At 47.7% G+C, this 27,721-nt stretch overlaps 1 protein-coding gene across 2 annotated transcripts; it reads right to left on the bottom strand.

Annotated features, from left to right (window-relative positions):
• Positions 1-2,747: 2,747 nt before the first annotated feature.
• On the bottom strand, positions 2,748-26,768 carry ATP5MC3 (ATP synthase membrane subunit c locus 3). 2 transcript variants are annotated; one of them, XM_063933403.1, is made up of 5 exons: positions 26,663-26,768; positions 26,388-26,476; positions 25,759-25,836; positions 25,126-25,319; positions 2,748-2,998 (listed from the first exon to the last, which is right to left on the bottom strand). In XM_063933403.1, exons 2-5 carry the CDS (start codon positions 26,427-26,429, stop codon positions 2,884-2,886), a joined length of 429 nt encoding a protein of 142 aa, XP_063789473.1. In that variant the 5' UTR covers positions 26,430-26,476; positions 26,663-26,768; the 3' UTR covers positions 2,748-2,883. The 2 variants fall into 2 exon arrangements, with proteins under 2 accessions (XP_063789473.1, XP_063789474.1); XM_063933404.1 differs by having other exon boundaries at positions 26,388-26,479; positions 26,663-26,760.
• Between the last annotated feature and the right edge of the window lie 953 nt (positions 26,769-27,721).

Here is a 27,721-nt window from a genome sequence, read left to right as displayed (position 1 = left end):
CCTGAAATACTTAAATGAAACAGGGATCCACCTGTGAGCGAGCCCACTGATCGCTGAAATTTTTGAGACGGCCCCCCACCGTACCTGGCTACACCTGTGGAGCCCCCGCATCATGCTGTGGACTCAGAGGAAGCGAGAGAAGAATTATGATTCTGGGAACAGGCTGCCTGGTGCAGCTTTTTCCCCTCTTCCCTTGTCTCTGTACAGAAAGGAAGCGCCTTTGACCCGCTTGCTTTTCTGAAGCCGAAAGGACTGTACCTGATAATACAGTGCTTTCTTAGTCTGTGAGGAAAACTGAGGTAAAAATATTTCTTCCCAGCTGTTGCTGCGGATACGAGGTCCCAGAGACCATCCCCAAATAATTCCTCACCCTTATAAGGCAGAATCTCTATGCGCCTTTTAAAGTCAGCATCACCTGTCCAGTGACAGGTCTCTAATACCCTCCTGACAGAATGGACATTACATTCATTTTGGATGCCAGCCGGCAAAATATCCCTCTGTGCATCCCTCATACATAAGACGACGTCTTTAATATGTTGTCATGTTAGCAAACTAGTATGTTTGACAGGGTCACCGACCACGCTGCAGCAGCACGCTCTGCAGGTTTCAGTCTAGTACCTGAGTGTGTAAATACAGACTTCAGGATAGCCTCTTGCTTTTTATCAACAGGTACCTTCAAAGTGGCCGTTCCTAAAACGGCAGTGCCACCTATTTTGACAACCGTGTGAGCGCCTTATCCACCCTAGGGGAGATCTCCCAGCGTAACTTATCCTCTGGCGGGAAAAGGTACGCCATCAGTAACTTTTTAGAAATTACCAGTTTCTTATCAGGGGGAACCCACGCTTTTCACACACTTCATTCATTCAACTGATGGGGGAACAAAACACTGGCTGATTTTTCTCCCAAACATAAAAACCCATTTTTAGAGGTTAATGTCAGAAATGTGTAACACATTTTTTATTGCCAGGATTAAGTCACGGATGTTTCTAGTGGATCGTGTATATGTCTCAACCTTGTCGACACTGTAGGCAGACTCCATGTCGACATCCGTGTCTGCCATCTGAATGAGCGGGCGTTTGAGCCCCTGATGGCCTTTGAGACGCCTGGGCAGGCACGGGCTGAGAAGCCGGCTGTCCCACAGCTGTTACGTCATCCACCCTTTTATGTAAGGAGTTGACACTGTCGGTTAATACCTTTCACCTAACCATCCACGCTGGTGTCGGCCCCACAGGGGGCGACATCACATTTATCGGCATCTGCTCCGTCACTATATAAGCCTCCTCCTCAAACATGTCGACACAGCCGTACCGACACCACACACACACAGGGAATGCTCTGACTGAGGACAGGACCCCATAAAGCCCTTTGGGGAGACAGAGTATGCCAGAGTGCTATATAACGTGGGGATTAACACTATAACTGAGTGAATTCTCCCCCATAGCTGCTCGCATATACAATATTGCGCCTAAATTTAGTGCCCCCCTCTCTCTTTTTAACCCTTTGAGCCTGAAAACTACAGGGGAGAGCCTGGGGAGCTTTCTTCCAGCTGCACTGTGAAGAGAAAATGGCACCAGTGTGTCTGAGGGAGATAGCTCCACCCCTTTTCCGCAGCCTATTCTCCCACTTTTTTTCTGGACACACACACACACTCTCTCCTCTGGGGCTATATATTGTGGTATTTTTGCTAGCCAAGGGGACGGACACACACACACACACACACACACACACACACACGACCCCCCACCACCCTCAGTGACCAGAGTGTGAAGTGTGTATGAGGAGCAATGGCACACAGCTGCAGTGCTGTGCACTACCTTGGTGAAGACTGATGTCTTCTGCCGCCGCTTTTCCGGACCTCTTCTTGCTTCTGGCTCTGTAAGGGGGACGGCGGCACGGCTCCGGGACCAAACACCAAGGACTGGGCCTGCGGTCGATCCCTCTGGAGCTAATGGTGTCCAGTAGCCTAAACCCAATCCGGCTGCAAGCAGGCGAGTTCACTTCTTCTCCCCTTAGTCCCTCACTGCAGTGAGCCTGTTGCCAGCAGGTCTCACTGAAAATAAAAAACCTAAATCTATACTTTCTTTCTAAGGGCTCAGGAGAGCCCTAGTGTGCATCCAACCTCGGCCGGGCACAAGATCTAACTGAGGCTTGGAGGAGGGTCATAGTGGGAGGAGCCAGTGCACACCAGGTAGTCCTAAATCTTTCTAGAGTGCCCAGCTTCCTTCGGAGCCCGCTATTCCCCATGGTCCTTTCAGAGTTCCCAGCATCCACTAGGACATCAGAGAAACAGGTGGTTTCTGATCCAGCGCAAAAAAAAAAAAAAAAAAAAAAAAAAATCGATCAACTCACCTGTGCACAATTAGAGAAAGCCACAGAACATGACCTGTTGGAAGTACTTAAGGACTTCCTGATCTAGTTGAATATGGAAACAGTTGTCATAGTTTGATCTTTCCAAAGCCTCCAATTTTATTACACATACCCATGAGACTTTGTAAAAGATTTAGAATGTATAAGTTACCATAAACACAAGGTATAAACATTGGCTACACATTTTTTGTACCAGCCATGTGTAATTTATATCTAGCCCAATGAATGAAGTCACACAAGCTTGCCCACAGTATAGTCATCTATTTTAATGCATTGTAAAATGGCAAGAGAAATATTAGAGCTTTAAAAACTGTGAAAGCTTCATATATTTAGGACCTAAGCATTTGTTCAGTGGATAAATACAAATCATACAGTACAACTTTATACAAGTTTTACCATTTTTAATGAAACTGACTTTGGAAATAGAATACATTTCCTTGACAATACAACATTTCTCGGGAGCCACAGTAAAGTATTGTTTACAGCTGTTTAGTTTAGTAATGGTATGTCCAGCATTTACATGGCAAATAAGATCAGGAAAGCAACCATCAAACAAAACAGACCCATAGCTTCAGACAGAGCAAATCCCAAGATGGCATAGGAGAACAGCTGCTGTTTCAAGGAAGGATTTCTGCAGGGAGAACAAAAAAAATAAAAATTAAGTGTACATAAGACACCCAGATAGGATATACCAATACAGGCATCCTTTCATACTGTAAGCCGATTGGCTCAGAAAATTCATTTAGTTGCAACAATTTATAACATGACAATAGTGACTAAAGCCTTGGCAATAACTGGTAATAGAAAGTGTTCTGGTATGAATGGTCGACAACGTTAAGGTCAACCACTATTGGTTGAAGTTGACATGGTCAACAGATGAAAGGTCGACACGAGTTATTTTGTGTTTTCTGCATAAAGAGATGGGGAACCCCAATTCATGCACCGTGTCCCTCACATGGCTCGCCATGCTTCGGGCAAGGTGCCATGCTCTGCTACTGCTGCACAATTTACCGTTCCCAATTGTAGTCCATGAGGATCGTCAGACATTGTATTCGATATATATATATATATATATATATCTCTATCTATCCATCATGTGCTTTAATGCATACATTGTTGAATTTATAGAATATTCAATAAAAATAGTATCTTAAATTTTCCTACATGCCAATACAATTTGGTAGGGGAAAAACACAGGTGCACACCCTAAGCACCAAGAATACAGATAACCAGGACAATGATAAATCCTAAAATTTAACATTGAGTACAAATTAGGTTTAGTATGTTTGACTAAACTGCACATGCATGTCATGGTGACCAACATCCCTTAACCCGACAATATATAATCTGTACTCTTACACTAGTAACTGCATTTTTATGTATAGTACTACAAGTCTCAGAATGGTAGCACATATTACCTTTAGAACTAGGGTGTGCAGTCTGCCCCCCCTCCCTTATTCTGTAACTGTATGTATGCTTGATGGTGGAGACCACTACCTGGACTAGCCCACCTGCCCTTGAGATTAGTATAGGTCCTTTCCATTCTACATATTAGAATGGCCACTATAATAGTCAAGTCTTTGATATTATAGACTTTAGTGACCCACCTGATTAGGTTCACCTGGACACTGTATGGGGCATCCATTTTTGTCCAAATGTGCCAATAACTTCATTTGTACTCCATGTTAAATGTAGCCATTATAATGGTTATGAGTATTAGTGTTTGTGGGGCTAGTCAATTGTCCGATGCCAGCACAGAACATGGATTTTCCACCTGCCTGAGGCAAGTAAAAGATATCAGTGATAACAGCCCTGTTTTCACAGCCACAAAAAAACATCGGTCCTTGAACTTATCTGGGATGCAGTTTTTGAAAAAGATACCAGGAAAACTTCATAAAATAAAGGGGTTCAATTGAATAGCGCAATGCAAAACGAGCACAATATAAAAATTCACAATACCTTGTGTTTTGTGGAAAGTTTTGCACAGACAATTTCCACCCCCTTAATCTATATTTCTGGAGTGAGGGAAGAAACCCATGTAAACATACAAAACTACATGTCTAGTGCCCATCTCACCGAATTGAACTCATGAACCTAGGGATAATTTGTTGTTCTCTAGTTCAGTTTTCAATCATAGAATCTTTCCCACTAAGGTTAGCCAGCTTATTTTTTCCTAGCAAGTACTTGATATTTTTACGCAAGTTTTCAGAACTTTAGTTTTTGCCACTTTGTAGGTCATTTGCAATGGCCTCATAGAAAATTTCTCCCAATTAACGTGTCAATTCACAGACCGTTGAATAGCACCGAGTTAGCTCCCAGCGCTATTTAATTCAGCGAAGGCCCCTTCTCCCGGACTTAACAGGTTGATTTGTCAGGAGAACGGGCAGACTTAGAATCGGCCTCGCACCGGCCACGCGGCAGCACTATTGTCAGATTTCTTCTCATCCCCCGGGGGTGAGAAGAATTCCTGACAATTGAGTGTCACTTGGCGCTGTATTGAATAGGGTTCAACCGTCGGTGAATTGACCCAAGACATTGAGTACTCAAGTTTTAGTTATCTTAGTGGCCTAACGAAGGGTCTGTTTTTAACCAGTTCATCTTTGCCAAGGTCACAATTTCATATTTTAATATCGATTGCCAGTTTAGTCACCAATACGAGTCAGTGTTAAACCTTTACAAGGTTATAGACTACTGCCGCCATTTTCTCACAACTGCTGTGAGTTTTTTGATCTTCATGAGCCTTAATCAAATATTGAACTTTAGGCCTTTTTTTTTTTTTTAAAGGGTAACGTTCAATATTTTTGGGCTCCTGAGGGGCAATACTCAACTGTCTGGCCAATGGGCGCAAGCGCTGCAGGCACTTCTATTTATACTTGCACCCTTCTGAGGCAGCAATTCCTCCCAAGTTGGGCTTTTTGGGTGCCTAGTTGTATGCATGGTTTAGCAACTTTATGGGGCAGATTCAATTGGTAGTCTCCCTGGCCACCACTAGATGGCACCCAACAGGTCAATTCAATGTTTGTTCAGGCATGCATGCAGCTGGGGAGACATTTCAGCTTCCTGAGGTGCAATCTGAAGTGCGTGTAAACTCCATGATTTCAGTGCCCTAACCTGTACTTAAGATGGGTTTAGCTTCTTTGCACAGCTAAGCCTGGTAGTAATGGGTGCACATATGGAGCATGCACGCCCAACAATTGAATAGCCCCAGTGGGTGCCCAATATGTATGGACACCCACAGAACTGAATCACCCCTATGGGGTCGATTCAATTCGGCAACAGATGAATAGCACTGGGAATTAGCTCCCGATGCTATTCAATTCAGCTACTAGTTACCTGCAATTGTCAGGAATCAGCACCGCCGCAGGTAGTTAAGTTGGAGAATGCCCGTTCTGACAAAACTACCTGTCAAGTCGGCGAGAACGGGTATTCGCCAACTTAACTTTAGCTGAATTGAATAGTCAGTAGCTAATTCCCGGCGCTATTCATCTGTTGCCGAATTGAATCGACCCCTATGTGTCTAAACCCAGTGCATTAAAGAACAATAAGTAACAAGTACCCATGGCACTTACACCCATCAGCAAAACAACAATATTGCCCATCAGGCACACACTCCCCCCCTAGTTAAATGTACTAACTACATGCCCTACAGTACCTGACCTCTGATAAGAACAGTTCACCTGTTTTTAAGTGTAGATCAAGAATGTATGGCATCTGGGATAAGCTCCCAGACCTATTTGTTATCATGGGTCTGAAGGACTGCTCATCAGGTATGCATGCATGGTAAGTGCTGGCATCGAGGGTAATAGGATAGCCCCCAGGAAACCTATTAGCTGTTGACATCTTTTTATTCATATTAAGCCCCATCAAAGCCAAAGCTTGCAGTAAGAGGAATATTAGCTCATGGCACACGTCACTGGGAAACAATTCCTCAGTTACAGGAGAGTTCATCTTATATAGTCACAGCAATCCACCACTGAACTGCTGGCTGCTTGTACTCCTTGGTATAAAGCTGTAAGTATATATGCTTTACCAGAAGTCAGTTGATTACTTGAAAGCTGAAAAAGTTATGTTATGAATCAGCTTCCAGCAATATAGTGTACACATTTTAAAGGTCACCCAAATAGTATAAAAATAATAATCATGTATTAGACATCAGATACAGTTAAGTCTTGCTTACATCACCCTTCAGGGTAGTGGTAAGTCTCCTAGTTTCATGAAAATCAATACTATGGAAGTACCACAGTGCTCATATCAGCAAACTAATACCCCCCACCCCCTCTATGGAGCACAAGGGAAAATATGGGATGCCGGAAGGATGTGATGCACTGCTTTGGAACAGCACATTGTGTTTATGTCTGAAACTGACTTCTCCCCTTAATCCTTAAACCACCACCCCATACCCCAAGATTATTCAAACATCTCAACACCAATCTCTGTTCATGCTCAGAGCAAGTATGGACTAAAGTCCAAGAACAGGAGAAATTATTCAGACATGGGGGCCAATTCAGACCTGATCGCTTGCAGATTTTTGCGGTTCTGATTTTGCATCGTAGCCGCCCACCAGGTAGTGTATTTTAGCTGTGCAAGTGTGCAATCACATGTGCAGCCGAGCGGAGAAAAAATAAGAATTTACTTACCGATAATTCTATTTCTCGGAGTCCGTAGTGGATGCTGGGGTTCCTGAAAGGACCATGGGGAATAGCGGCTCCGCAGGAGACAGGGCACAAAAAGTAAAGCTTTTCCAGATCAGGTGGTGCACTGGCTCCTCCCCCTATGACCCTCCTCCAGACTCCAGTTAGGTACTGTGCCCGGACGAGCGTACACAATAAGGGAGGATTTTGAATCCCGGGTAAGACTCATACCAGCCACACCAATCACACCGTACAACTTGTGATCTAAACCCAGTTAACAGTATGATACCAGAGGAGCCTCTGAAAGATGGCTCCCTAAACAATAACCCGAATTAGTTAACAACAACTATGTACAAGTATTGCAGATAATCCGCACTTGGGATGGGCGCCCAGCATCCACTACGGACTCCGAGAAATAGAATTATCGGTAAGTAAATTCTTATTTTCTCTATCGTCCTAGTGGATGCTGGGGTTCCTGAAAGGACCATGGGGATTATACCAAAGCTCCCAAACGGGCGGGAGAGTGCGGATGACTCTGCAGCACCGAATGAGAGAACTCCAGGTCCTCCTTAGCCAGGGTATCAAATTTGTAGAATTTTACAAACGTGTTCTCCCCTGACCACGTAGCTGCTCGGCAGAGTTGTAATGCCGAGACCCCTCGGGCAGCCGCCCAAGATGAGCCCACCTTCCTTGTGGAATGGGCCTTAACAGATTTAGGCTGTGGCAGGCCTGCCACAGAATGTGCAAGTTGAATTGTGTTACAAATCCAACGAGCAATCGACTGCTTAGAAGCAGGCGCACCCAACTTGTTGGGTGCATACAGTATAAACAGCGAGTCAGATTTTCTGACTCCAGCCGTCCTTGAAATGTATATTTTAAAGCTCTGACAACGTCCAACAACTTGGAGTCCTCCAAGTCGCTTGTAGCCGCAGGCACTACAATAGGCTGGTTCAGATGAAACGCTGATACCACCTTAGGGAGAAAATGCGGACGCGTCCGCAGCTCTGCCCTATCCGAATGGAAAATTAAATAAGGGCTTTTATAAGATAAAGCCGCCAGTTCAGATACTCTCCTGGCGGACGCCAGGGCCAGTAACATAGTCACTTTCCATGTGAGATATTTCAAATCCACATTTTTTAGTGGTTCAAACCAATGTGATTTGAGGAAATCTAAAACTACATTTAGATCCCACGGTGCCACCGGAGGCACCACAGGAGGCTGTATATGCAGTACTCCTTTGACAAAAGTCTGGACCTCAGGAACTGAGGCCAATTCTTTTTGGAAGAATATTGACAGGGCCGAAATTTGAACCTTAATAGATCCCAATTTGAGACCCATAGACAATCCTGATTGCAGGAAATGTAGGAAACGACCCAGTTGAAATTCCTCCGTCGGAGCACTCCGATCCTCGCAACATATTTCCGCCAAATGCGGTGATAATGCTTCGCGGTGACTTCCTTTCTTGCCTTAATCAAGGTAGGAATGACTTCTTCTGGAATGCCTTTTCCTTTTAGGATCTGGCGTTCAAACGCCATGCCGTCAAACGCAGCCGCGGTAAGTCTTGAAATAGACACGGTCCCTGCTGAAGCAGGTCCTGTCTTAGAGGTAGAGGCCACGGATCGTCCGTGACCATCTCTTGAAGTTCCGGGTACCAAGACCTTCTTGGCCAATCCGGAGCCACTAGTATCGTTCTTACTCCGCTTTGCCGTATGATTCTCAATACCTTTGGTATGAGAGGCAGAGGAGGAAACACATACACTGACTGGTACACCCAAGGTGTTACCAGCGCGTCCACAGCTATTGCCTGCGGATCTCTTGACCTGGCGCAATACCTGTCCAGTTTTTTGTTGAGGCGAGACGCCATCATGTCCACCATTGGTCTTTCCCAACGGTTTATTAGCATGTGGAAAACTTCTGGATGAAGTCCCCACTCTCCCGGGTGAAGATCGTGTCTGCTGAGGAAGTCTGCTTCCCAGTTGTCCACTCCCGGGATGAACACTGCTGACAGTGCTATCACGTGATTCTCCGCCCAGCGAAGGATCCTGGCAGCTTCTGCCATTGCACTCCTGCTTCTTGTGCCGCCCTGTCTGTTTACATGGGCGACTGCCGTGATGTTGTCCGACTGGATCAACACCGGTCTTCCTTGAAGCAGAGGTTCCGCCTGGCTTAGAGCATTGTAGATTGCTCTTAGTTCCAGAATGTTTATGTGAAGAGACTTTTCCAGGCTCGACCACACTCCCTGGAAGTTTCTTCCTTGTGTGACTGCTCCCCAGCCTCTCAGGCTGGCGTCCGTGGTCACCAGGATCCAATCCTGTATGCCGAATCTGCGGCCCTCCAATAGATGAGCCCTCTACAACCACCACAGAAGAGATACCCTTGTCCTTGGAAACAGGGTTATCCGCAGGTGCATCTGAAGATGCGTGCATTGATGTACAGACACCTTTCCTGGTTTTAGGAGATTCCTGACCAGGTCGGATAACTCCTTGGCTTTTTCCTCGGGAAGAAAAACCTTTTTCTGAACGGTGTCCAGAATCATCCCTAGGAACAGCAGACGAGTTGTCGGCATTAATTGGGATTTTGGAATATTCAGAATCCATCCGTGCTGCTTTAGCACCTCTTGAGATATTGCTAATCCCATCTCTAGCTGTTCTCTGGACCTTGCCCTTATTAGGAGATCGTCCAAGTATGGGATAATTAATACGCCTTTTCTTCGAAGAAGAATCATCATCTCGGCCATTACCTTTGTAAAGACCCGAGGTGCCGTGGACAAACCAAACGGCAGCGTCTGAAACTGATAGTGACAGTTTTGTACAATGAACCTGAGGTACCCCTGGTGTGAGGGGTAAATTGGAACATGGAGATACGCATCCTTGATGTCCAAGGATACCATAAAGTCCCCTTCTTCCAGGTTCGCTATCACTGCTCTGAGTGACTCCATCTTGAACTTCTTTATGTACAGGTTCAAGGACTTCAGATTTAGAATAGGCCTTACCGAGCCATCCGGCTTCGGTACCACAAATAGAGTGGAATAATACCCCTTCCCTTGTTGTAGAAGAGGTACCTTGACTATCACCTGCTGAGAGTACAGCTTGTGAATGGCTTCCAAAACCGTCTCCCTTTCGGAAGGGGACGTTGGTAAAGCAGACTTCAGGAAACGGCGAGGTGGATCTGTCTCTAATTCCAACCTGTACCCCTGAGATATTATCTGCAGGATCCAGGGATCTACCTGCGAGTGAGCCCACTGCGCGCTGTAATTTTTTGAGACGACCTCCCACCGTCCCCGAGTCCGCTTGAGAAGCCCCAGCGTCATGCTGAGGCTTTTGTAGAAGCCGGGGAGGGCTTCTGTTCCTGGGAAGGAGCTGCCTGTTGCCGTTTCTTCCCTCGACCTCTGCCTCGTGGCAGATATGAATAGCCCTTTGCGCTCTTATTTTTAAAGGAACGAAAGGGCTGCGGTTGAAAAGTCGGTGCCTTTTTCTGTTGGGGAGTGACTTGAGGTAGAAAGGTGGATTTCCCGGCTGTAGCCGTGGCCACCAAATCTGATAGACCGACTCCAAATAACTCCTCCCCTTTATACGGCAAAACTTCCATATGCCGTTTTGAATCCGCATCGCCTGTCCACTGTCGCGTCCATAAAGCTCTTCTGGCCGAAATGGACACAGCACTTACCCGTGATGCCAGTGTGCAGATATCCCTCTGTGCATCACGCATATAAAGAAATGCATCCTTTATTTGTTCTAACGACAGTAAAATATTGTCCCTGTCCAGGGTATCAATATTTTCAATCAGGGACTCTGACCAAACTACCCCAGCACTGCACATCCAGGCAGTCGCTATAGCTGGTCGTAGTATAACACCTGCATGTGTGTATATACTTTTTTGGATATTTTCCATCCTCCTATCTGATGGATCTTTAAGTGCGGCCGTCTCAGGAGAAGGTAACGCCACTTGTTTTGATAAGCGTGTTAGCGCCTTGTCCACCCTAGGAGGTGTTTCCCAGCGCTCCCTAACCTCTGGCGGGAAAGGGTATAATGCCAATAATTTCTTTGAAATTATCAGCTTTTTATCAGGGGCAACCCACGCTTCATCACACACGTCATTTAATTCTTCTGATTCAGGAAAAACTATAGGTAGTTTTTTCACACCCCACATAATACCCTGTTTAGTGGTACCTGTAGTATCAGCTAAATGTAACGCCTCCTTCATTGCCAAAATCATATAACGTGTGGCCCTACTGGAAAATACGGTTGATTCGTCACCGTCACCACTGGAATCAGTGCCTGTGTCTGGGTCTGTGTCGACCGACTGAGGCAAAGGGCGTTTTACAGCCCCTGACGGTGTTTGAGGCGCCTGGACAGGCACTAATTGATTGTCCGGCCGCCTCATGTCGTCAAACGACTGCTTTAGCGTGTTGACACTATCCCGTAATTCCATAAATAAAGGCATCCATTCTGGTGTCGACCCCCTAGGAGGTGACATCCCCATATTTGGCAATTGCTCCGCCTCCACACCAATATCGTCCTCATACATGTCGACACACACGTACCGACACAGCAGACACACAGGGAATGCTCTAAACGAAGACAGGACCCACTAGCCCTTTGGGGAGACAGAGGGAGAGTCTGCCAGCACACACCAAAAAACGCTATATATGACAGGGATAGCCTTATAATAAGTGCTCCCTTATAGCTGCTTTATATATATCAAGATATTGCCATAAAATTTGCCCCCCCTCTCTGTTTTACCCTGTTTCTGTAGTGCAGTGCAGGGGAGAGACCTGGGAGCCGTCCTGACCAGCGGAGCTGTGAGAGGAAATGGCGCCGTGTGCTGAGGAGATAGGCCCCGCCCCTTTTCCGGCGGGCTCGTCTCCCGCTATTTTGTGAATACAGGCAGGGGTTAAATATCTCCATATAGCCTCTGGGGGCTATATGTGAGGTATTTTTAGCCTTTATATAGGTTTACATTTGCCTCCCAGGGCGCCCCCCCCCCAGCGCCCTGCACCCTCAGTGACTGCGTGTGAAGTGTGCTGAGAGGAAAATGGCGCACAGCTGCAGTGCTGTGCGCTACCTTTAGAAGACTGCAGGAGTCTTCAGCCGCCGATTCTGGACCTCTTCTTACTTCAGCATCTGCAAGGGGGCCGGCGGCGCGGCTCCGGTGACCATCCAGGCTGTACCTGTGATCGTCCCTCTGGAGCTGATGTCCAGTAGCCAAGAAGCCAATCCATCCTGCACGCAGGTGAGTTCACTTCTCCCCTCTGTCCCTCGTTGCAGTGATCCTGTTGCCAGCAGGAATCACTGTAAAATAAAAAACCTAAGCTAAACTTTCTCTAAGCAGCTCTTTATGAGAGCCACCTAGAATTGCACCCTTCTCGGCCGGGCACAAAAATCTAACTGGAGTCTGGAGGAGGGTCATAGGGGGAGGAGCCAGTGCACACCACCTGATCTGGAAAAGCTTTACTTTTTGTGCCCTGTCTCCTGCGGAGCCGCTATTCCCCATGGTCCTTTCAGGAACCCCAGCATCCACTAGGACGATAGAGAAAAAATAAAATAGTGCAGTTCCCGAGTTGCCCAGGACTTACTCAGCCGCTGCGATCACTTCAGCCTGTCCAGGGCTGGAATTGACGCCAGATACCCGCCCTGCAATCAATTGGGCCTGCCTGCGGTTTTCCAACCACTCCATGAAAATCGTCAGTTGCCACCCACAACTTCTTCCCGTCAATCTCCTCGCAACTGGCTGTGCGAATGGATTCTTCGTAAAACCCATCGCACAGCAACAATACATTCTGTACCCATGCAACATGCCTGCGCATTGTGGTGCATATGCGGTTTTGACCTGATCGCAGCAAAAAAACGCTAGCGAGCAGGTCTGAATTACACCCCTGGAGGAGTCAACTGCTTGTTATCTGGCTTCTCAGAAGGGCCAGCTCTCGCCCAATCCATCCACAGACTATGGGCAAATCAGATAGAGCTGTGAGTGGGACCAGTCTAGGCAAGGCCAGTTTTATGGTTTCTGAAGATGGAATCTTCAAGGAAATCTATTAGCAGTCAGTAATCCAAAATAGAGTCTTAAGGTGCATACACACTAGACGACATGCTTTAGGAACAAGGTCATCTAGTATTTCCCCCTCCTGGGCCAGGAACACACTGAGCGATAGGACTCCTATCGCTCAGTGACGTCATGCAGCGGCCAGGCAGCTCTTAAGATCGGTACACCCTATACAATTATCTGCCAGATTTAGCTGGTTGGAATGAAAATCTGGTAACGGACAGCAAATTACAATCTAATTTTCTCTGACGTCCTAGTGGATGCTGGGGACTCCGTAAGGACCATGGGGAATAGACGGCTCCGCAGGAGACTGGGCACATCTAAAGAAAGCTTTAGGACTATCTGGTGTGCACTGGCTCCTCCCCCTATGACCCTCCAAGCCTCAGTTAGATTTCTGTGCCCGGCTGAGCTGGATGCACACTAGGGGCTCTCCTGAGCTCCTAGAAAGAAAGTATATGTTAGGTTTTTTATTTTCAGTGAGACCTGCTGGCAACAGGCTCACTGCACCGAGGGACTAAGGGGAGAAGAAGCGAACCTACCTAAGTGGTGGTACCTTGGGCTTCTTAGGCTACTGGACACCATTAGCTCCAGAGGGATCGAACACAGGACCCGACCTCGTCGTCCGTTCCCGAAGCCGCGCCGCCGTCCCCCTTACAGAGCCAGAAGGTGGTCTGGAAAATAGTCGGCTGAAGACTTGTCTTCTCCAAGGTAGCGCACAGCACTGCAGCTGTGCGCCATTGCTCCTCATGCACACCACACACTGCGGTCACTGATGGGTGCAGGGCGCTGGGGGGGCGCCCTGAGCAGCAATATTAACACCTTGGCTGGCGAACTGACACCATATATAGCCCCAGGGGCTATATAGGTGTTTATTAACCCCTGCCAGAACTTTTACAATAGCGGGAGAAAGACCGCTGGGGAAAAAAGGGGCGGAGCCATCTCCCTCAGCACACTGGCACCATTTTCCCTCACAGCTCTGCTGGAGGGATCGCTCCCCGACTCCCCTGCACTACAGAAAAGGGTTAAAAAGAGAGGGGGGGCACAAATTAGGCGCAATATATATATAATAAAAATTTACTTACCGATAATTCTATTTCTCGTAGTCCGTAGTGGATGCTGGGGACTCCGTCAGGACCATGGGGAATAGCGGGCTCCGCAGGAGACAGGGCACATCTAAAAAGCTTTTTAGGTCACATGGTGTGTACTGGCTCCTCCCCCTATGACCCTCCTCCAAGCCTCAGTTAGGTACTGTGCCCGGACGAGCGTACACAATAAGGAAGGATCTTGAATCCCGGGTAAGACTCATACCAGCCACACCAATCACACCGTACAACTTGTGATCTGAACCCAGTTAACAGTATGATAACAAAACGAAGTAGCCTCTGAAAAAATGGCTCACAACAATAGTAATAACCCGATTTTTGTAACAATAACTATGTACAAGCATTGCAGACAATCCGCACTTGGGATGGGCGCCCAGCATCCACTACGGACTACGAGAAATAGAATTATCGGTAAGTAAATTCTTATTTTCTCTAACGTCCTAGTGGATGCTGGGGACTCAGTCAGGACCATGGGGATTATACCAAAGCTCCCAAACGGGCGGGAGAGTGCGGATGACTCTGCAGCACCGAATGAGAGAACTCCAGGTCCTCTTTAGCCAGAGTATCAAATTTGTAAAATTTTACAAACGTGTTCTCCCCTGACCACGTAGCTGCTCGGCAAAGTTATAATGCCGAGACTCCTCGGGCAGCCGCCCAGGATGAGGCCACCTTCCTTGTGGAATGGGCATCTACATATTTCGGCTGTGGCAGGCCTGCCACAGAATGTGCAAGCTGAATTGTACTACAAATCTAGCGTGCAATAGACTGCTTAGAAGCAGGAGCACCCAGCTTGTTGGGTGCATACAATATAAACAGCAAGTCAGATTCTGACTCCAGCCGTCCTAACTATCTATATCTATATCTATATCTATATCTATATCTATATCTATATATATATATTTTTAGGGCCCTGACAACGTCTAGTAACTTGGAGTCCTCCAAGTCCCCAGTAGCCGCAGGCACCACAATAGGTTGTTTCAGGTGACAACGCTGACACCCCTTTAGGAAGAAACTGGAGACGAGTCCCAGTTCTGCCCTGTTCAAATGGAAAATTCTAATATGGGCTTTTGTAAAACAAAACCGCCCATTCTTTTTGACAATCGCCTGGCCGAGGCCAGGACTAACAACATGGTCACTTTCCATGTGAGATATTGGTCAACAGCATGGTCACTTTCCATGTGAGATATTTCAAATCCACAGATTTGAGCGGTTCAAACCAATATGATTTTAAGGAATCCCAACACTATGTTGAGATCTCACGGTGCCCCTAGAGGCACAAAAGAACTGTATATGGAATACACCCTTTACAATCTGGACTTCAGGAACTGAAGTCAATTTTTTTTTTTTTTTTTTTGGAAGAAAATCTACAGGGCCGAAATTTAAATCTTAATTAACCCCAATTTGAGACTCAAAACACTCCTGTTTTCAGGAAGTGCAGAATCGACCTAGTTGAATTTCCTTCGTGGAGCCTTCCTGGCCTTACCCACGCAACATATTTTCACCACATGTGGTGATGACGTTGTGCGGTCACCTCCTTCCTGGCTTTGACCAAGGTAGGTATGACCTCTTATGGAATGCCTTTTTCCCTTCAGAATCCGGTATTCAACCGCCATGCCGTCAAACGCAGCCGCGGTAATTCTTGGAAAAGACATGGTACTTGCTGAAGCAAGTCCCTTCTTAGCTCCCCAGGCCCTTAGTCCTCTGTGAGCATCTCTTGAAGCTCCGGGTACCAAGTCCCTCTTGGCCCATCCGGAGCCACTAGTATAGTTCATACTCCTCTATGTCTTATAATTCTCAATACCTTGGTTATGAGAAACAGAGGAGGGAACCCATACACTGACTGGTACACCCACGGTGTTACCAGAACATCCACAGCTATCGCCTGAAGGTCTCATGACCTGGCGGAATACCTGTCCCGTTTTTCGGGCGGGACGCTATCATGTCCACCTTTGGTCTTTGCCAACGGTCCACAATCATGCTGAAAAACTTCCCTATGAAGTTTCCACTCTCCCGGGTGGAGGTCATGCCTGCTGAGGAAGTCTGCTTCCCAGTCGTCCACTCCCGGAAAGAACACTGCTGACAGTGCTATCACATGATTTTCCGCCTAGCGAAAAATCCTTGCAGTTTTCACTGCCCTCCTGCTTCTTGTGCCGCCCTTTCTGTTTACGTGGGCGACTGCCGTGATGTTATCCCACTGGATCAATACCGGCTGACCTTGAAGCAGAGGTCTTGCTAAGTTTAGAGCCTTATAAATTTGCTCTAAGCTTATTTATGCAGAGAGAATTCTCCAGACTTAATCACACTTCCCTGGAAATTTTTTCCCTGTGTGACTGTTCTCCAGCCTCTCAGGCTGGCCTCCGTGGTCACCGGCATCCAATCCTGAATGCCAAATCTGCGGCCCTCTAGAAGATGAGCACTCTGTAATCACCACAGGAGAGACACCCTTGTCCTTGGATATAGGGTTATCCGCTGATGCATCTGAGGATGCGATCTGGACCATTTGTCCAGCAGATCCCACCGAAGAGTTCTTGCGGGAAATCTGCCGAATGGAATTGCTTCGTAATAAGCCACCATTTTTACCAGGACTCTTGTGCAATGATGCACTGACACTTTTCCTGGTTTTAGGAGGATCCCGATTAGCTCGGAGAACTCCCTGGCTTTCTCCACTGGGAGAAACACGTTTTTCTGGACTGTGTCCAGAATCATCCCTATGAACAGTAGACGTGTCATCGGAAAAAGCTGCGATTTTGGAATATTTAGAATCCACTCGTGCTGACGTAGAACTACTTAAGATAGTGCTACTCCGACCTCCAACTGTTCTCTGGACCTTGCCCTTATCAGGAAAGCGTCCATGTTTCCTTTTAAGAAAAATCATCATTCCGGCCATTACCTTGGTAAAGACCCGGGGCGCCGTGGACAACCCAAACGGCAGCGTCTGAACTGATAGTGACAGTTCTGTACCAGGAACCTGAAGTACCCTTGGTGAGAAGGGCAAATTTGGACCTGTAGGTAAGCGTCCCTGATATCCAGTGACACCATATCGTCCCCTTCTTCCTGGTTCGCCATCACTGCTCTGAGTGACTCCATCTTGATTTGAACGCTTGTATGTAAGTGTTCAAATATTTCAGATCTCACCGAGCCGGTTGGCTTCAGTACCACAATATAGTGTGGGATACTACCCCCTTCCATGTTGTAAGAGGGGTACTTTGATTATCACCTGCTGGGAATACAGCCTGTGAATTGTGTGAGGGGGAGATGTCTCGAATTTCCAATGTACACCTGGGATACTACATGTAGGATCCCGGAGTTCCCTTGCGAGTGAGCCCCCTGCGTACTGAAACTCTTGAGATGACCCCCTACCGCACCTGAGTCCGCTTGTACGGCCCCAGCGTTATGCTGCGGACTTGGCAGAAGCTGTGAGGGGCTTCTGTTCCTGGGAATGGGCTGCTTGCTGCAGTCTTCTTCCCTTTCCTCTACCCCTGGGCAGATATGACTGGCCTTTGCCCGCCTGCCCCTATGGGGACGAAAGGACTGAGACTGAAAAGACTGTCCTTTTTTGCCGATATGTGATTCGGGGTAACAAAAAGTGGATTTTTCAGCTGTTGCCATGGCCACCAGGTCCGATGGACCGCCCCTTTATACGGCAATACTTCCACATGCTGTCTGGAATCTGCCTCACCTGACCACTGTCGTGTCTTCGTCTGGCAGATATGTAAATCACATTTACTCTTGATGCCAGAATGCAAATATCCCTCTGCGCATCACGCATATATAGAAATGCATCCTTAAAATGCTCTATAGTCAATAAAATCTTGTCCCTGTCAAGGGTATCAAAATTTTCAGTCAGGAAATCCGACCAAGCCCCCTCAGCGCTGCACATCCAGGCTGAGGCGATTGCTGGTCGTAGTATAACACCAGTATGTGTGTATATACTGTCATGATATTTTTCAGCTTCCTATCAGCTGGCTTCTTGAGGGCGGCCGTATCTAGAGACGGTAACGCCATGTTTTTATAAGCGTGTGAGCGCCTTATCCACCCTAAGGTGTGTTTCCCAACTCGCCCTTACTTCTGGCGGGAAAGGGTATACCGCCCATAACTTTCTATCGGAGGAACCCCACGTATCATCACACACTTCATTTAATTTATCTGATTCAGGCAAAACTACAAGTAGTTTATTCACACCCTACAAAATACCCTTATTTGTGGTACTTGTAGTATCAGAAATATGTAACAGCTCCTTCATTGCCCTTAACATGTAACTCGTGGCCCTAAAGGAAAATTACGTATGTTTCTTCACCGTCGACACTGGGGTCAGTGTCCATGTCTGTGTCTGTCGACCGACTGAGGTAAATGGGCGTTTTTACAAGCCCCTGACGGTGTCTGAGACGCCTGGACCGGTACTAATTTGTCCGCCGGCCATCTCATGTCGTCAACCGTCTTGCAGCGTGTTGACATTATCACGTAATTCCATAAGTAGACCATCCATTCCGGTGTCGACTCCCTAGAGAGTGACATCAACATTACAGGCAATTTGCTCCGCCTCCTCACCAACATTTTCCTCATACATGTCGACACACACGTACCGACATACAACACACACAGGGAATGCTCTGATAGACAGGACCCACTAGCCCTTTGGGGAGACAGAGGGAGAGTTTGCCAGCACACACCAAAAGCGCTATAATGTATATAACAACCCTAGAAGGTGTTGTTTCTATATATGCGCTCTTAATATATCATTATATCGCCAATTTATGCCCCCCTTCTCTTTTAACCCTGTTTCTGTAGTGCAGTGCAGGGGAGAGTGGGAGCCTTCCTCACCAGCGGAGCTGATCAGGAAAATGGCGCTGAGTGCTGAGGAGAATAAGCTCCGCCCCCTTTTCGGCGGGCTTTTCCTCCCGGTTTTTTAATAACTGGCCTGGGTTAAAATACATACATATAGCCTTAATGGCTATATGTGATGTATTTATTTGCCAAATAGGTATTTATATTGCTGCCCAGGGCGCCCCCAGCAGCGCCCTGCACCCTCCGTGACCGTGTCAGTGAGCCGTGTGACAACAATGGCGCACAGCTGCAGTGCTGTGCGCTACCTCTCTGAAGACTGTGAAGTCTTCTGCCGCCTGTTTCCGGACCTCCGTTCCGCCGTCTTTCTTCAGCGTCTGTAAGGGGGATCGGCGGCGCGGCTCCGGGACGAACCCCAGGCTGACCTGTGTTCCGACTCCCTCTGGAGCTCAGTGTCCAGTAGCCTAAGACTTCAATCCTCCTGCACGCAGGTGAGTTGCCAGTCTCTCCCCTAAGTCCCTCGTTGCAGTGATCCTGTCGCCAGCAGGAATCACTGATTAGAAACCTAAAAAAAAACTTTACTAAATAGCTCCTTAAGAGAGCCATCCAGTTTGCACCCTTCTCGGACGGGCACAAAAACCTAACTGAGGCTTGGAGGAGGGTCATAGGGGGAGGAGCCAGTACACACCATGTGACCTAAAAAGCTTTTTAGATGTGCCCTGTCTCCTGCGGAGCCCGCTATTCCCCATGGTCCTGACGGAGTCCCCAGCATCCACTAGGACGTTAGAGAAATTATATATATATATATTATATATATATATATATATATATATATATATATATATATATATATATATATATATTATGCAGCTATAAGGGAAAACTCTATAGGTGATATCCCTGTGATATATAGCGCTCGTGTGTGCTGGCATACTCTCCCTCTGTCTCCCCAAAGGGCTTTGTGGGGTCCTGTCCTCTGTCAGAGCATTCCCTGTGTGTGCTGTGTGTCGGTACTGCTGTGTCAACATGTATGATGAGGATAATGATGTGGAGGCGGAGCAAATGCCTGAATGGGATGTCGACACCGGTGTGGATGGACTTATGGAAGGAATTACGTGGCAGTGTCAACTCCTTACATAAAAGGTTTGACGACATAGGACAGCCGGCTGCTCAGCTTGTGCCTGTCCAAGCGTCTCACATGTCATCAGGGGCTCTAAAACGCCCGCTACCTCAGATGGCAGACAGATGTTGACACGGATACCGACTCGTGTCGACGATGAGACTAGTGTACCTTCCAATAGGGCCACCCGTTACATGATTGAGGCAATTAAAAATGTATTACACATTTCTGATAATACCCCAGATACCACAAAAAAAGGGTATTATGTTTGGTGACAGAAAACTACCAGTAGTTTTCCTGCATCTGAGGAATTGATATGAGGTGTGTGAGGAAGCGTGGACTTCCCCCGTCATGGATACGGCCGCCCTGAAAGACCTGCTGATAGAAAGCAGAAAACTACCCTTAAAGCTATACACACAGGCATTATATTGAGACCAGCTATTGCCTCGGCATGGATGTGCAGTGCGGCAGCTGCGTGGTCAGATTCCCTGTCGGATAATATTTATACTGTAGATAGGGACAATATTTTGCTGAAAATAGAGCATATAAAAGACGCTGTCTTATACATGTGTGATGCACAGAGGGATATTTGCCGACTGGCATCACTAATAAGCGCTATGTAAAACCATTGCTGCCAGACGGGGGTTATGGACTCGGCAATGGTCGGGCGATGCAGATTCAAAACGGCACATGGAAGTTTGCCCTAGAAGGGGGTGGAACTGTTTGGGGATGGTCTTTCAGACCTCGTTTCCACAGCTACGGCTGGGAAATCAAAACTTTTGCCACAAGCTACCCCACAGCAAAAGTAAGCACGGTATTATCAGGTACAGTCCCTTCGGCCCCAGAAAAGTAGAGGGCTAGAGGCTCATCTTTTCTGCCAAGAGGAAAAGGTAGAGGGAAAAAGCTGCAGCACACAGCTAGTTCCCGGGAGCAGAAGTCCTCCCCTGCGCCCGGTAAGTCCACAGCATGACGCTGGGGCTGCTCAGGCGGACCCGGGTACGGTGGGGGCCCGTCTCAGAAATTTTCAGCGCACAGTGGGCTCACAGGTGGATCCCTGGGTTCTTCAAACAGTATCTCAGAGGTACAGGCTGGAATTCGAGACGTCTCCCCCCCGCCGTTTCCTAAAATCTGCCTTACCGGCAACTCCCTCTGCCAGGGAGGCAGTGTTGGTGGCTATCCAAAAAACTGTATTCACAGCAAGTGATCATCAAGGTACCCCTCCTTCAACAGGAAAAGGGTTACCTTTCCACAATGTTTGTGGTACCGAAACCGGACGGTTCGGCGAGACCTATCTTAAATTTAAAATCCTTGAACACATAACAAAAAATTCAAGTTCAAGATGGAATCGCTCAGGGCGATTATTGCGATCCTGGACGAGGGGGATTACAGGGTCTCTCGGGACATCAAGGATACTTACCTGCATGTCCCCATTTACCCTCCTCACCAGGAGTACCTCAAGATTGTGGTACCGGACTGTCACTATCAGTTCCAGACGCTGCCGTTTGGATTATCCACGGCACCAAGGGTCTTTACCATGGGTAATGACCGAAATGATGATACTCCTTCGCAAGAAGGGAGTTTTAATTATCCCGTACTTGGACGATCTCCGGATAAAGGTGAGGTCCAAGGAACAGTTGGTAAGGGGGTAGCACTTTCTCAGGAAGTGCTGCAACAGCACGACTGGATTCTCAATTCCAAAGTCACAGCTGGTCCCGACGACACGTCTTCTGTTCCTGGGAACGATTCTGGAAACAGACCAGAAAAAAAAAAAAAAAAGTGTTTCTTCCAATGGAAAAAGCCGAGGAGTTGTCATCTCTAGTCAGAAACCTCCTAAGACCGGGACAGGTGTCGGTACATCAATGCACACGAGTCCTGGGAAAAATGGTAGCTTCGTACGAAGAAATTCCATTCGGAAAGTTCCACGCGAGGATTTTCCAGTGGGACCTGTTGGACAAATGGTTCGGGTCCCATCTCCAGATACAGCAGCAGATACCCTGGTTCTTGCCGACTGGGTTGTCGCTGCGGTGGTGGCTGCAGAGGGCTCATCTACTAGAGGGCCGCAGATTCGGAATACAGGACTGGGTCCTGGTAAACACGGATGCCAGCCTTCGGGGCTGGGGTGCAGTCACAGGGAGTAAAATTCCAAGGACTGTGGTCCAAACAGGAGATTTCACTTCACATAAATTTTCTGGAGCTAAGAGCCCTTTACAAGGCCGCAAGCCAAACAAGGCCCCTGCTTCAAAACCAGCCGTACTGATCCAATCAGACAACATCACGGCGCTCGCCCATGTAAACAGGCAGGGCGGCACAAGAAGCAGGAGGGCAATGGCAGAAGCCACAAGGATACCCCGTTGGGCGGAAAATCATGTGGTAGCACTGGCAGCAGTGTTCATTCCGGGAGTGGACAACTGGGAAGCAGACTTCCGCAGCAGACTCCACCCGGGAGAATAGGGACTTCATCCAGAAGTCTTCCAAATGCTGGTAAACCGTTGGGAAAGACCACAGGTGGACATGATGGCGTCACGCCTCAAAAAAAGATATTGCGCCAGGTCAAGGGAACCTCAGGCGATTGCTGTGGACGCTCTAGTGACACCGCGGGCGTACCAGTCGGTTTATGTGTTCCCTCCTCTCCCTCTCATACCCAAGGTACTGAGGATAATAAGGAAAAGAGGAGTAAGAACTATACTCATTGTTCTGGATTGGCCAAGAAGGGCTTGGTACCTGGAACTTCAGGAGTTGATCTCAGAGGACCCATGGCCTCTGCCACTCAGACAGGATCTGCTGCAGCAGGGGCCCTGTCTGTTCAAAGACTTACCGCGGCTGCATTGACGGCATGGCGGTTGAACTCCGGATCCTGAGTGAAAAAGGCATTCCGGAGGAAGTCATTCTTATCCTGATCAAAGCCAGGAAGGATGTCAGCCTGAAGTGCAGACGTTTTAAGGGAGTGCTGCATATTCAGCCCCTTTTTTGTGCCCCATTGGCACCTTGGGATCTCAATGTGGTTTTGAAGTTCCTGGAATCATTTATTTGAGCCACTTAAAACCGTGGATTTGAAATATCTCACATGAAAAGTGGTCATGTGTTGGCTCTGGCTTCGGCCAGGCATGTGTCAGAATTGGCGGCTTTGTCATAAAAAAAAAAAAAAAGCCCTTACCCGACTTTCCATATGGATAGGGCAGAGTTGAGGACTCGTCCTCACTTTCTCCCGAAGGTGGTATCAGGTTTTCACTTGTACCAACCTAGTGTGGTGCCTGCGGCTACTAGGGACTTGGAGGATTCCAAGTTACTGGACGTAGTCAGGGCCCTGAAAAATTATATTTCCAGGACGGCTGGAGTCAGGAAAACTGACTCGCTGTTTATCCTAGATGCACCCAACATGCTGGGTGCTCCTGCTTCTAAGCCAGGCATTCCCAACCACGTTCCTCAAGGCACACCAACAGTGCAGGTTTTAGAGATATCCAGGCTGCAGCACAGATGGTTAAATCAAAATAACTGAGCTACTAATTAAGTCACCTGTGCTGCAGCCTGGATATCACTAAAACCTGCACTGTTGGTGTGCCTTGAGGACCGTGGCTAAGCAGACTATAGCACGCTGGATTTGTAGCACTATTCAGCTTGCGCATTCTGCGGTGGGACTACCGCAGCCTAAATCTGTAAAAGCCCATTCCACATGGAAGGGGGCTCATCTTGGGCGGCTGCCCGAGGGGTCTCGGCTTTACAACTTGGCCGAGCTGCTACTTGGTCAGGGGCAAACACGTTGCAAAATTCTACAAATTTGATACCCTGGCTGAGAAGGACCTTGAGTTCTCTCATTCGGTGCTGCAGAGTCATCCGCACTCTCCCGCCCGTTTGGGAGCTTTGGTATAATCCCCATGGTCCTTACGGAGTCCCCAGCATCCACTAGGACGTCAGAGAAAATAAGATTTTACTCACCGGTAAATCTATTTCTCGTAGTCCGTAGTGGATGCTGGGCGCCCATCCCTAGTGCGGATTGTCTGCAATACTTGTAAATAGTTATTGTTACACAAATCGGGTTGGTATTGCGAACCATCTATTCAGAGGCTCCAATTGTTATCATACTGTTAACCGGGGTTTCTATCACGAGTTATATGGTGTGATTGGTGTGGCTGGTATGAGTCTTACCCGGGATTCAAAATCCTTCCTTATTGTGTCAGCTCTTCCGGGCACAGTGTCCTAACTGAGGCTTGGAGGAGGGTCATAGGGGGAGGAGCCAGTGCACACCAGATAGTCCTAAAGCTTTCTTTAGATGTGCCCAGTCTCCTGCGGAGCAGTCTATTCCCCATGGTCCTTACGGAGTCCCCAGCATCCACTACGGACTACGAGAAATAGATTTACCGGTGAGTAAAATCTTATTTTTTTCCCCAAACACTGCAAAACTGTACAAAACAGTTTATCCAAGTTGGTTACATTTGTGTTTAACCAATTTGTATGAACAGTTTTTGTTTCAGTGTTTGGGAACAAATAGATTGTAATTTTTGTAATCATCCATTACCAGATTTTCATTCCAACCAGCTAGATCTGGCAGATTATCTGACAGATAATTGTATAGTGTGTACCTAGCTTTAGACGACAGTCCAGATTGAGCATGTATGGCCGACAGAAAGGGTCGTTAACAGCGGTCGTCGACGCCAGCATACACACTTGCCAAGAAAGTGACCAGCGTCATTAAGGGTGAAAATGAGAGACATGGATTTAAAATCGGCAAGTGTGTATGCACCTTAGCTTTTCTTTCTGGACAGATAACTAAAAGTGATAAATAATGCATGATCTGTGTGGGAGGGGTAGAACATGTCTGGGATACACCAACCACAAGAAAGCTTTAGTGTAGCCATAGTGTCTCCTGGACCATATTTCCTTATACTTATATACGGGTTAACTCTGAGTGAAAGACAGCAACACCTAAAGAAGATATTCCTGATGAAACACAGAAATCACAAAATTGTCATTTAAGTACAAACTGAAATATTGATATTAGAGCCCTTAACACACCAAACCCTGACAAAAGATGCCAGTAATCTTGTGATATGCAAACCAAGACAAACAAATACAGAAGAGTTACCTGGCATAACCAATGATTAGACTGCCGAAAACTGTTCCAATACCAGCACCAGAGCCAGCCACACCAACTGTGGCAGCACCAGCACCAATGAATTTAGCAGCAGTGTCTATGTCCCTGCTGACGGCACTGGTCTGGAATTGCCTCAGTACCAGCTGGGTGCATGGGTTGTGTGTCCCACTGAGGAGTGCGTTTCCCTGTGAAAAAGTTACAAAAAAAGAAAAACTAGTAACCATATACAACTAAACTATCAGCATTCTTCATTATAGCTCTTTCATTAACCCAGCATCAGTACAAGTCAGTCCTTGGACCACACTGCTCAGGCAGTAGTAGTGCCCTTGAATTAACCCCGTGACCTGCAATGAGGGTGCCCTTCAATGTAATGGCCTACGAGGCAACTGCACGCATTTGTTTCAACAAGTCACTGGTAAGAACTCAAATTGCCATTTCAAACTGACAATTATAAGGCTCTGCATACAACAAATTAAAGTTTTTAAAAATGATCTCACTAAACACTGAAATCTCAATACTAAGAAGTTACATGATCAAGTCCCTCACGCATACTACTACATAGCTATAAGGCAGACTAGGGAGACATAACACAATGGGTAAAGTCAGATCATTTAGGAAAGTTACCTCTTCAGTTCGGACCTCTGGCCGAGACAAAACTGACGCAGAGATTGGTCTGTAGAGTGCTCTGGACCCAGCACGGACCTAGTCGGACAACACAAAGCAAAAACTCAGTGACAAGGTCCACTGGTGACAATGTTACAATGCATGGAGTCTAAGGACAAAGGTCAACATCTTCAGTCAGCAATAACTACAACTTCTACTCCTATACCCAGCAATTGCATTTTATTACAAGACATCAGATCTACATGATCTCAGCAGGAGAGCAGGCCCAGTCACTGACAGCAAGCTGTCCTGCAAACGCAGGAAAGGTCCTTCCAGAGAGCAGTGCAGAATGCAGGGAGCCGGCAACACTCTCCCTGCACTGACATGACAGGGGAGTGAATGGCGGCCTGCTGCAGTACGTGTCCTTGGCTGGAAGCAGGGTAAGGTCACGGTGGTGCAGGAGGCCCGGAGCCCTGGAGCTGCCTGCAGAGGAGTTGCAGACACTCAGCGCTGCAGCAAGCGGAGAGCCGCAGGGCTGAAACCGGGGGCGGACACCCGCAGCCAGACCGTGACATTGACCTACAGCAGCCGGCGAGTTAGGCCGCCCAGCAGCACCTCACCCTCCTCCCCGCCCGACCGAGAGCACTTACCACCAGAGAAGGGGTAGAGACGAACTTAGCGCAGGCATACATGTTGTACGGCGGTTCTGTGTCCTTCCGCTGGGGATCGGGTCAGCAGTCTGCTGGGGAGAGAGAATAGGGTTACAGGCTAGGAAAGCGGGCGAGGCAGGCAGACACACAGCATGCACCCAGAGGGTAGCCCGACTAGACACCCGCAGGCGGCAGTCACTAGGGTACTCTATGGGGACGGATGGCTATGGATTACCCGGCACCCCCAGGCCACAGCGCTAGCCCACTCCGCTTACCGTCACCAGAGGTCGAACTGAACGGAGAACAGTACGCAAGCGCGCTGCGCTCTTTATAAAGAGGACCCGGATGGAGGGAGGGGAACCCACTCAAGGTCACTTTGTAACAGCTTTATTGAGACAGGTTGCCGCACAAAAGGCGCGTTACTGGCTGTCATTAGAGGGAGGGTTAGGAAGTAATAACGACCTTATAGTGACTGTCACATGAATGCACTTCTTCTGCTCCTGTCCTGTCACACAGGGTGACTGCCGCCATTCCCAGGCCCTCAGTCACTGCTGCAGTCATTTCTGTACACACACACATGTACAAGATGTCCCACTGATGCAGTGTCTCAGTCACTTTCCTCCTGGGTACCCCCTGGCAGCCCATTTGCAATATTTGTACCCCTAACATACGCAAAGCAATACATTTGGAATGAATATAATTTGTATTAGATAAAATGTTTTGTTAGCGCTATATATAGCGACTGCTGAGTCCCCCAACTGCGACCCTTGGGTGGGACAGCAGGGCAGTCCTCCAATAGCTGGACTGTCCTCTGTTAAAAATCGGGACGGTTAGGTGTGCAATATTTAAAAAAAAAAATGGAATACAATGAATTGTACCTATAGATTTCTGACATAACATTGCTGTCAATAATACCAGACCAGTGCCGGATTAAGGCTTTTGAGGACCCCGGAGAAGCTAAGTTGCGGGTGGCCCCCTCCAATAAAATGTCCTGTCCCTTGCAGCCCCCCCCCCCCCCCCCCCCCACCATGGTTTTGTCTATGCTCCCTTCGTGATCAGGACCTGGAAGTGACATAAAGAGAGGGCAGGAGAGAACTTACGCCCTTAGAGCTTTTTTCTATGCACCATTGGACACTCGCCACGCTTCGGGCTCGGTGTCTTGCTCCGCTCCACTTCGCTCGCCACAGGTTACTATTCCAAATAGTTCGTGACATGGACCCAGGGGATTATGGGAAAGGTCTTCTCCAAGGGAAACTAGATGCTACTCCCCCCCACCATATGGTCACAGTGCACCCCCTATATGCTATAGGGATGGCCATCAGTGTGCTTGTTAT

The sequence above is a fragment of the Pseudophryne corroboree genome, chromosome 7, assembly GCF_028390025.1.
Source record: "Pseudophryne corroboree isolate aPseCor3 chromosome 7, aPseCor3.hap2, whole genome shotgun sequence".
NCBI classification, from domain to species: domain Eukaryota; kingdom Metazoa; phylum Chordata; class Amphibia; order Anura; family Myobatrachidae; genus Pseudophryne; species Pseudophryne corroboree.
The sequence above is the reverse complement of the archived record's forward strand: the minus strand, read 5'-3'. Positions and strand labels throughout refer to the sequence as shown.